The following is an 11,019-nucleotide window of genomic DNA, read 5'->3' on the forward strand; positions in this document are numbered from 1 at the left end:
TATATCCTCAAGAAGATGACCGATCAAGGAGAAGTAAGAGGGCTAGGTCTCCTTCTTCTAGCGACGACTCGGATACTCCCTCCCGCGTGCAAGCTCCATCAAAGCAAGGAAAAGGCGGCAAAAAAGGAGGCCATGCTGGAACAAGTGCTCGATGTGGAAAAAAAGAAGGCCGTGGTGGAACAAATGCTGATCGAGGTGGACGTGGTGGAGGTAAAAAGAATACCACTCAAGCCGGTAAGGGAAAAGGAGGTAAAAAGGCTAGAGTTGTAGAACCAGTTGTTGAACATGACGATTTGGATGAGTTTTTACAAGAGTCTTCTGGGGAGGAATCAAGTGAATGACAATCTACTCGTTTTTTAGTATTTTACTTCATGAATATTTTGTTATCTAAGCCTTTAACATTTTACTTTGGTTAAGGATTGATATGGATGGATTTTTATAACTTTGCATTTATGAATTAATGTTAGTCTTTCAATGTGTTTGTGTTTAATCTAAGAAAAATAAGGAAAAAAACAACATCATTGTTTTTTTCAGGCATTTTCGGCTAGGTCGTTGCTTCACAAAACCTAACTGAAAATACCCATAAATATTGAAAAACAAAATTTGATAGCCGTAAAAGCTAGAACGGTTAGGAACTCCCAGCCGTAAAACTGCCCGCAGTTAGGAAACCCGTTCGTTTTACTTCAACAGTTGGGAAATACCTACCCGTTTTTGATCTGACTTCCCTGAACTACATTGAGTCATGTTTACGGCCAAGTTTCCAAGCCGTGCTTGTTTCACGGTTAGGTTTTATATACGTGAATTTATTTACGTCTTAGTCGACCTAGATACTTCCTAGCCGTTACAATCTAAACGGTTGAGAAACCCATCCGCCGGTGTTTACGGTTTGGACATTCCTGGACGTATATTTCTCTGTTAAACCCCAAAAAAAAGAGTCCTACACGACGACTGCATATCCTAGACGTAATTCTTTTCCCGGACAGGAATCCCAGCCGTTTTTCTGATCAATAGTAAAAAAACAGGTATACGACCAGGAATCCCAACCGTAACTCTGGCAGACACCAACTCTGCATGTCACACAGAATTACGGCTGGATGTGCCTTGAATTTCCCAGCCGTAAGTATCTATAGTTTCACTTGTACCACTTCAAATCGGCTAGTTTTTTGAATTTTGAAAAATATATCCGTTGGAAGACTGATCTATAGAAGGTTCTAGTTGTTCAACCAATTATTTAAACTTGAAATAACTCCACTACCTCTCTATAACCACCCATTCAAAATCAAAATCACACCTACATCAATAATCTCCACCAAAACTCCTACAAACTCAATACAATGTACTCAAAGGATAAACCCAACTTCACTTTGGAAGAAGACTTATCTCTTTGCAAAAATTTTGTACTATGCTATCCAAAGAAGGGAGAAGAACGAAAGAAACGTGGTTTACCAAGTCAATCGTATTGGAGTAATATTTTCGAGAATTTTTGTGGTGAAACAGGTAACACTAACAACCGCGATGGGGTTGAATTGTATATTCGATTTTCAGACATACGCAAAAAAGTGGAAGAATATATGGCTTTACGTCGTATGTGCAACCAAGTTCGACTTAAAGATGAGACTGATAGAGAAGTCGCAGCTCAAGCTAAGAAAGTGGAGAAAATGGAAAGGTTATGATTTCAACTTGGAAGCTCAATTCTCCATCATCAAAGACTTCGTGTTATTAAAACCATCTTTGTAATGGGGATATATCAAGCATTTAATGAGTTTTATTATGGTCTAGTTAGTGAATTTGTTAGTAATTTTCAATCGTATTAAGAATTCATGTTGAATCAAAAAATTTCCCAACTTTCAAATTTAATTACGGCCGGGAATGTTTGGTAAAACATCCGTTTTGCAGACTTAGGTAATTTAGGGAAGAATAACGGCCAAAAGTTCGTATATTCCTGTCCGATTATTGTAATTACGACTGGGAGTTCCTTACTTCCCAACCGTTCTCATGTTTTATGTCCGGGTATTAATAATATCCCAACCGTGGTGTTTGTTTTCGGCCGGGTCGACAAGTTTACCCAACCGTTATGGCAGAAAATTCCATATTTTTTTTCTTCAGATTTCCGACTGATTTGAACTCATAAAATCGATGTTCGGAGTTGATTATAAGGTTATCTTGAGTTTTGTGATAAAGGGTTTCGTCATTTGTCTTCAAAATTTGTCATTTGTCTTCAAAATTTCACCCAAATCACCATTTTCCTTCTTCAAAACTCAAAAATATCAAGTTTTGATTTGTATAAGATTAATGTTTTTATTAGGCTAATCGATTCACTAAGACTGATTAATTAGCTAAATCAATTTAATTAACACTAATCAAATTAAGGGTAGATTAGACATTAGAGAAAATATAGATAAGGGGTCATATAGGTTGTTATTTCATGACCTTAAAATGTGGGTGACAACACCTTAGGCTTAAAATGTAAATAAATCCAAAACAAAAAGCCGGAAAGGAAAAAAAAGAAAAGAAAAGGAAAACAGCAGAACCCAAATTAGGTCTCCAGTACACTGCTCGTAGAACCACGATCAAAGTCTAATGAGGTTATGGTTTGAGCAAATTACAATGTCAAACACAATTTTACAAGTTCATCTTCAGATTTTTCCGCATTATGCTAAATCCTTAAACCCCTACTAATTTCTCTTTCTAAACACATGGTTCTAATCTCAGTTTCCGCCCTATCGATTTCATCTCTTCAAAGATATTCCATCTATTCCAGTACGGAGTTGCTGCTGGTACTGCAATATCTATAGAAAGAATGGAGGTACTGGACTGCTCATCGGATTTCGCTTATTCAAGTAAGTTGATTGATTATCTTTCAAGTATAACACTTGATTTATGTTTTTGATTGCCGAAAACTAGAATACGGTTCACAAATTAAACTCATGAAATGCTGATCTACAAGCTTATTAGACCTCACAGATTTGATACTCATACTTGTAAATTACATATTTCGTGATAAATTTTATCTGAATGGAGAATGTAAATAGGAATATTCAGCTAATTGTATGTATAATTCCACTTGAACCCCGACTCCAGACAATCATTAGGTTTATTGGTCTGTAATTTTGCTAGCAAGTATTTTGCTTACGATCTTGTCTATAGTAACATAAGACGAACCACCAGGTGAGGTGGCTTTCACTGCTTTTTTCTTCCACTCCATGGCTTTTTTCTTCATCTTCTTACCCTTCTCCCCTTCCATTAACTCTCTCACTAACCTCTCAACTTCATCTCTCTCAACATTGCTATGGATCTCCATACGGACTTCCCAGTGCTTACATAAGTACCAGCAGTTTGTTTGTTGGTCCCCGCAGAATGGCCAATAGATAACCGGAACTCCACAACTCAAACTTTCAAGAGTTGAATTCCAACCACAGTGCGTCAAGAATCCAGCTATTGATGTGTGATTTAGAACATCTTCTTGCGGGCACCAACTTGCTAGTAGTCCTCTTTCTTTAATTTCTTCTGCAAATTCAGGTGGCAAAGTAGCTGACTCCCCAATTACCAGATCTGGTCTTATGACCCATAAGAAATTATGTTTACTGTTTGCTAGTCCCCATGCAAATTCGGTAAGTTGTTGGGGTGTCATAACAGTGATGCTCCCGAAATTAACATACACAACTGAGTTAGGTTCTTTGGAGTCAAGCCATTTCAATCACTCTGTATCTTCTTTCCACAGATTTGATCCAAGTGACTGTGACTCACTCAAAGGAAACTGATTGAGGAGTGAATGAAGAGGTCCAACGGTGTAAATAGGCGGCAGTGGCAACTGAGACATGTGTGCATCCAAAACTTCCATCTCCAGGGCAGCAAAGGTATTGAAAATCAAGGCTGTAGCATTGGAATTTCTTTCAGCTTCTCCCTTAAAAAAATCGAACATGGCATCATTGGGATCGGTTGTCCGAACAAAGCTAGGAAAATCTTTGAGTCTGATGTCTTGTATACCAGGTATCCAGTCAACTGCTGTGTTTTCCATGTACCCGTTTCTTAGGTAACTCTCATCTGCAGTTCAGATAATTCTTCAAAAAGTTCAAAATACTGTACACATAGTCTATGAAGTATATAAAATTATAAATGTTGATAGATTTTCAGTACCAGTTTTATATTGATTCTGCGTACCTTTGAGTGGAACAAGACCTCTTTGGATGAGATTAGTGAATTGCAGAAGACAAACAAAGACACAAAAGCTGACAGGCCAGTATAAATAATTTGGAATTCCAAACTCTTTAGCAGCTTGTAGAGTGAAGCTCATAATACCATCAGAAACAATACAACTCACTGGAGGGACATTTGAATATTTGGTATTGTTTAGTCTATGGATAAGATTTCGTAAAGGTTCTAAGCAGTTCTTTTGTGTTGACATGCACAGGGTTGGGATATCTTGGCTGGCATTTGGATTGGTTGGTGGTGGAAGACCGTCGGGGATGGTTTCAAAACGAAAATCATGTAAGCCTATAAGCGAATCTGGCCCTCTTGCATTTAGTAAACGCCGATGATTGAATTCTGTGTTTACAAAGGTTATTTGAAACCCTCTGAAATGAAGAATCTTAGCTAGCTTCATCATGGAGCTTATGTGGCTCTGAACTGGGTATGGTATGCAAACCACATGAATCTTCTCCATGCTGTTAATCTTTGTCTCTCTGTCTCAGTCTCTCTCTCTCTCTTTCTCTGTAGTGTTGGGGAGATTACTGCTAGCTTTCACATTTTTATAGGAAAATAATAGGTTTTTGTGTGTTTCAGGTATACCACAACTTTTGTGTTGTGGATATCTTTCAGCCATGTAAACAATCTCGTATAACTAAACGTGTATTGATAGATAAACGATATTGCACCGCGTCCCTCCAGCCGACATTTTATAGCGGGGCGGGACTATTATCGTTTAAATGTATTGAGAGTGACAATTTTAATCTCTGGCTCTCTCTCCAGCCGACATTTTAAAAGTAAAAATGCAATCTGGTGACTCTTTAATTTTTTTCATGGGCTTGTGATGTCTATTAGATTACGAGCAATTAGATCCTTCTTACAGAACTCCATTAAATTGCAAGTACTTGTTGTGTTGTTCTTCGATTTTGTTGTTTATTGAGTTCTATTAATATCTCACTTTAAAGCAAGAAGGGTAATGTAGTTATTGACTGGTTCTATGTGCTTAAAATGAATAGCATTTTATGAGTGATCCTGACATGGAAGAGCTGGATTACTCATAGGATTTTCGCTTCTTCAGGTAAGGTCATTCATTACCTTTCAAGTATAACACTTGATTTATGTTTTTGAATGCCGAAAACTAGAATAGTATTCAAAAATTAAAAACACATGAAATCCTGATTTTACAAGCTTATTATTAGACCTCACAGATTTGATACTCATACTTGAAAATTACATATTTCCTGATAAATGTTACCAGAATGGAGAATGTAAATAGGAATATTCAGCTAGTTGTATGTGTAATCTACTTGAACCCCGACTCCAGAAAATCATTTGGTTTATTGGTCTGTAATTTTGCTCGCAAGTATTTTGCTTACAATCTTGTCTATAGTAACATAAGACGAACCACCAGGTGAGGTGGCTTCCACTGCTTTCTTCTTCCACTCCATGGCTTTTTTCTTCATTTTCTTACCTTTCTCCCCTTCCATTAACTCTCTCACTAACCTCTCAACTTCAGATCTCTCAACATTGCTATTGATCTCCATACTGACTTCCCAGTGCTTACATAAGTACCTGCAGTTTGTATGTTGCTCTGCAAAAAACGGCCAAGAGATCATCGGAACCCCACAACTCAAGCTTTCGAGAGTTGAATTCCAACCACAATGTGTCAAGAATCCAGCTATTGATGCATGATTTAGGACATCTTCTTGCGGGCACCAACTTGCTAGTAGTCCTCTTTCTTTAATTTCTAATGCAAATTCAGGTGGCAAGGTAGCCGACTCACCATCCACAAGATCAGGTCTTATAATCCACAAGAAATTATGTTTACTGTTTGCTAGTCCCCATGCGAATTCAACGAGTTGTTGAGGTGTCATAACAGTGATGCTGCCAAAATTCACATACACAACTGATTTAGGTTCTTTGGAATCAAGCCATTTCATACACTCTGTATCTTCTTTCCACAGATTAGATCCAAGAGATTGCGACTCACTTAAAGGTATCTGATTGAGGAGTAAATGAAGAGGACCGACGGTGTAAACAGGGGGCAGTGGTAACTCAGACTTGAGTGCATCCAAAACCTCCATCTCCAGGGCATCGAATGTATTGAATATCAAGGCTGCAGCATCATGAGTTCTTCCAGTTTCTCGGGTTATAAAATCAAGCATTGGATCATTTGGATTCGTAGTTCGAACAGGACTAGGTAAATCTTTAAATCTGATATCTTTTACACCTGGAATCCAGTCAACTAGTGTGTTCTCCATGTACCCATTTGTTAGGTAACTCTCGCCTGCAGTTCACACAGTAAGTCAATAATTCAAAAGTTCAAAATACAATACATATAGTCCATAAGTATGTAAATATTGGTAGCTTTTCAGTACCAGTTGTATATTGATTTTGCATACCTTTGAGTGGAACAAGACCTCTTTGGATAAGATTAGGGAAGTGCAGAATACAAACAAAGGCGCAAAAGCTGACAGGCCAGTATAAGAAAACTGGAATTCCAAACTCTTTAGCAGCTTGTAGAGTGAAGCTCATAATACCATCAGAAACAATACAACTCACAGGAGGGACATTTGAATATGTAGTATTGTTTAGTCTATGAATAAGATTTCGAAAGAACCATGATTTTGGGCATACCAAAATCTTTCAAGGCATACAAAGCAATAGTCCCATCTTGGGTGACCTTATAAGGGGTACCCTATGGGTATTTCAATTACCTATATACCCTTAATATAAAAAATTAAAATCAGTTTTCTAATCAAAATCAGTTTCCCTTAACATCTCTTCTTCTTCTTCCTCCTCTAGCCGAACACTTCCCCCTCCTGCGAAAAAAAAAATTCATCATTGTGATTAATTGTCGATTCGTAAAAATTTGATCGTCGATTAAACTCAACCAAATAATGACTCGTACAAAGAAAACTAGGGACTAGGCAAACCAAATCGTCTTCTAATCCATCAATTGAAGAAGAAGAACCAATTGAAGATGAAGGTGTAGAAACTGAAAATCAACCACCAATTGAACCAGAAACTGAATAATTACTGGTTCATCACAAAAGCTTCATGTAAGTTATATGAACAATTCGGCTTAAAATTTTATGAAATTTCAAGCCGAACCTAGTCACAGATAGAGATGCATAGGGGTTCGGCATATTCGATAATCATAATATGTGCCGAACCTAGCAGATTTATGAGGTTCGGCTATTACGATATTCTCAATATGTGCCGAACCAATAACAATATTTTAACCCAAAAAATAACAAATTGATGTTCGGCTCATACAATTTTCGAAATATAAGCCGAACCAGTAATTATTATTTTTCTGGGCTATTCAGGATGTTGTTCGGCTCATAGATGTGAGCCGAACCGTTCATCAATTGGTAGATTCGGCTCATAGATGTGAGCCGAACCTCAACATGTTTCGCCGAACCATGATCAAAAAAATCATCTAAACAACCTTTTATAATTCTGAAAATTATCTTAATCACTAAACAAAATATTTAATCACTAATCAATATTACTAACACTAACCGTAAAGGGCAGAGTTGCCATTAAAAAAAGTTTGGGTTAAGGGGTAATCTGATTTTGCTATTTCACAACCTTTTTTTGTCTTCATGTGGTATGCCTTGAAAGATTTTGGTATGCCCAAAATCAGGGTTCTTTCGAAAAGGTTCTAAGCAGTTCTTTTTTGTTGACATGCACAGGGTTAGGATATCTTGGCTGACATTAGGATTGCTTGGTGGTGGAAGACCGTCAGAGATTGTTTCGAAACGAAAATCAGCTAAGCCTTTAACCGCATCTGGTCCTCTTGCATTTAGTAAACGTTGATGATTGAATTCTGTGTTTACAAAGGTTATTTGAAATTGAAGAATCTTAGCTAGCTTCATCATGGAGCTTATGTGGCTCTGAACTGGGTATGGTATGCAAACCACATGAATCTTCTCCATGTTGTTTCTCTCTCTCTCTGTCTCTCTCGCTCTTTGTACTGTTGGGGAGATTACTGCTAGCTTTCGCATTTTTATAGAAATTCAATAGGTTGTCGTGTATGTCAGTTATACCACAATAGTGTTGTGGATATCTTTCAACCATGTAAACAATCTCTCGTAGTGTTGGATATTGGCTCGATTTTTAGGACACATCAGTGTGATTTCCTAAATCAGTTTTTACTGATTTTTGGAATGTGTTTAGACTTCTATCTAAACAAGGGGTTCCTATCTTAGCTAGTTTGGATTTCCTAATTAGAGTAAAGCTTGGTTTCCTATTTGAAATATTGTAAGCCTATAAATAAAGGCATAACCTTTAGGTTATAGGTATCTACATCATCTACATCAATATTGTTGAAACCCTTAGGTTGTAGACATCTCCTCACAAAGAAGAGAAGTAATATTTCCATTAGAAAGATGTAGATCCTCTCATAGTTTTGGGCTGGGGAGTTGGGAGAGAGTTGAAGGTGAGTTGAGAATGTGAAGAAGAAGAACGGGTGTCGAGTGTCATGTGCATTGTGTATTCTCTGATATATGAATAAGTGAATTTCTGCTGCCCGTGGACATAAGCCATTGCCGAACCACGTAAATCTTTGTGTCTTGTGTGTTATATGTGCATTAGCTTCCGTTGAATGTTTAGTTTTCGTTTTTGATGTCGGATCCTGGAATGCCTTGAGGAACAATATGAACCTCTCGGCACAACAAACTGGTATCAGATCTTAGGTCTAGGTTCTTGAAATCTAGAGTTTGCTCGTTTGAATTGGGTCAGAAACGGTATGTGAAGATATCAAAGAAGATGTCAAATTTGAAGAAGAACACAAAGACAAGGTGACGTTTTTTGACTGAAATTTGTGGTAGAAGAATCGTGATAGTTCTGAAAACTTGTGGTGAAGATTGGTGACAGTTTTAGAACTATAGTGCAAAGTTGTAACAGTTTCGTCAGAAAACGTGGGAGGGTTTATGGAAGAAGACATAGATGTTGAAGTAAAAGCCTAGAAGAAGATGCATCAATAGGCATGTTGTAGAATCAAGTTATGTCGATTTGAAAATCAGAGTTACGTTGGAATTTAGAAAATTGTTATACAACCTCATATGAAGAATCTTAGAAACAAGATCGTTTGAATTGCATCAAGGTGAAGAGGTGGATTTTCTGATTTGACAGCACCATTTGAAGCATCAATTACTCATAAACGAATTTATTTGAAGTGTTTCACATTCGTTGATTGTTGATTGATACACTTTTGAAGTTGAAGCTCTACATGAAGGGAGGATGTGACGTTGGAATACTTCTTGAGGTATAAACTCTATGTATTTTGCATAGTTTCGAGTAAGTATTTCCATAACCTTATTAACTAGTTTGATAAAGGTGTTTAGTTGGTTTTTTGTCTTTACCTCGTTTGTTTGAGACTTTTGTGGACTATTTGGGAACACCTAGTCGGTTTTCCGTTTGAATGTGCTTGTTTTGCAAGCCAAGTTGCTAGGAAACAAGAGTATCGTGTTTGAAGTACAAGTAGAATGGTTTGTACGCTGGAAGCGGTAAAGATGCAAACATTGAATTCGTCAAAGATCCTTAGAATTGTTCAAAGTATCAAGGGGAACGATTGTGAATATTACCGGTTATCATTAGTTCGATCATGTTGTCCTTGACATAGTCGAAGGAATTGAAGAATAAGTTAAACTCAAGTTTGCCTCAGTTGCATGGTGTAGCGAGGATTGCAGAAGTCTATTAGTAGGTTTCACGTGAGAAATATCGATCATTTGAATGTCTTAGTGTTGCGAGGGAAACAGTGGAAGGTTGATAAATTCTGGTTGAAGAGTTTGATTTCACGAAGAAGTGCTTGAAGCAGGTGGCTATAAGCATATTGCATTGTTGATGATCGAATAAAGACGTGGTAATTGGATTTCCTATATGGAGATATTGTGTGTGGTGGAGCTGTAGTTTTCTTATTCTGTTTTGAAGAGAAGAAATTGAAGATGAAGTGAACACAATTTTTTGGCATGTCCTTGGGCATATGATTGAAAAAGGGTTTATTTTAGTGTGTTGAGTTTGAAGCTTACTTGTAGATTAAGCTTATGAGCATTGGATTTCTGCAGGCTTTTGTTGTTTACACAACAATGTAGGAGCAAAATTTTTTGATACCGTTGAATATCGGTACATTTGAATCATCCATTCAGACGTTTGCAGGCACCTCTTTGACTTACTGTTTTTGAAAGAGGAGCTAGGTGGTTTGTTATTTTTGTTGTTTTGATGATATTTTGCGGAGAATAAAGGTATTTTTATTTTGAAATCATCAAGTTGAAGAAGTGCAAGACCGTGGTGGAAAAACAGACTGGTCATGTGGATATGTTACATTTTTCGAGGCGAAAACTTGGATGCAAAGAACAAGGTATCATCATTGTGGCACTTCACAATTGTAAGGTACAATACTACATGTGAAGAATGTAGTTAAGCGAAGAAATCGCAAACTATTTGAAGAATACGGTATGTGAATTGAATTGAATTGCTTTTTGTCATAAGAAAAAGCATTGGAAAACATGAAAGAAGTTTCAAGTTCAGACGTGAATGTTGGAACGTGAAGATCTAGTGTTGATGAAGAATATCCGGAATTTCTCGAGTGTCTGAATGTTTGTGTATCATGTGCATCCTCTAGGGAATGGTTTCCGACTTTTAGGAGTTGGAGTTTGAATTTGAAGATGTTAAACATTCGTTTGAAGTATTTAGGTGCAACTCGAGAAGTTTGAAGTTATCCGGTGTGTATCGAAGTTTGAAGAAGATTCTGAAATCGATTAGATTCATTTGACTCCGTGGGGTTTAAAGTTGTTTAAACGGTGGAGTATTGAAGAAGCTTTTCCA

General features: G+C 37.2%; 1 protein-coding gene, 1 long non-coding RNA gene and 1 pseudogene across 4 annotated transcripts; 1 reads left to right on the plus strand and 2 right to left on the minus strand.

Annotated features, from left to right (window-relative positions):
- The first annotated feature begins 2,707 nt into the window (after nt 1-2,707).
- LOC113336186 lies at nt 2,708-4,994 on the plus strand. Of its 3 annotated transcripts, none has more exons than XR_003353646.1 (3): nt 2,708-2,840; nt 3,722-4,033; nt 4,412-4,994. It is a non-coding gene; the product is annotated as an uncharacterized LOC113336186 (long non-coding RNA). The 3 variants fall into 3 exon arrangements; XR_003353644.1 differs by having other exon boundaries at nt 3,722-3,990; XR_003353645.1 differs by having other exon boundaries at nt 2,739-2,840; nt 3,315-3,990.
- On the minus strand, nt 2,835-4,694 carry LOC113336184 (annotated as a pseudogene).
- Nucleotides 4,995-5,205: 211 nt separating the features above from the next.
- Nucleotides 5,206-8,129, minus strand: LOC113336185 (7-deoxyloganetin glucosyltransferase-like). The gene is made up of 3 exons (XM_026582172.1): nt 7,855-8,129; nt 6,588-6,805; nt 5,206-6,472 (listed from the first exon to the last, which is right to left on the minus strand). The coding sequence occupies exons 1-3, from the start codon at nt 8,127-8,129 to the stop codon at nt 5,523-5,525; spliced, it is 1,443 nt and encodes a 480-aa protein (XP_026437957.1). The 3' UTR covers nt 5,206-5,522.
- Between the last annotated feature and the right edge of the window lie 2,890 nt (nt 8,130-11,019).

The sequence above is a fragment of the Papaver somniferum genome, unplaced genomic scaffold (assembly GCF_003573695.1).
Source record: "Papaver somniferum cultivar HN1 unplaced genomic scaffold, ASM357369v1 unplaced-scaffold_150, whole genome shotgun sequence".
NCBI lineage: Eukaryota > Viridiplantae > Streptophyta > Magnoliopsida > Ranunculales > Papaveraceae > Papaver > Papaver somniferum.

Coding starts and splice junctions, on each gene's coding strand:
- LOC113336185 (XM_026582172.1), bottom strand. CDS start 8,129: ATGGAGAAGATTCATGTGGTTTGCATACCATACCCAGTTCAGAGCCAC. Junction 6,806..7,854: donor ACAAAAAAGAACTGCTTAGA/ACCTTTTCGAAA, acceptor CCCAAAATCATG/GTTCTTTCGAAATCTTATTC. Junction 6,473..6,587: donor AGGTCTTGTTCCACTCAAAG/GTATGCAAAATC, acceptor TGTGAACTGCAG/GCGAGAGTTACCTAACAAAT.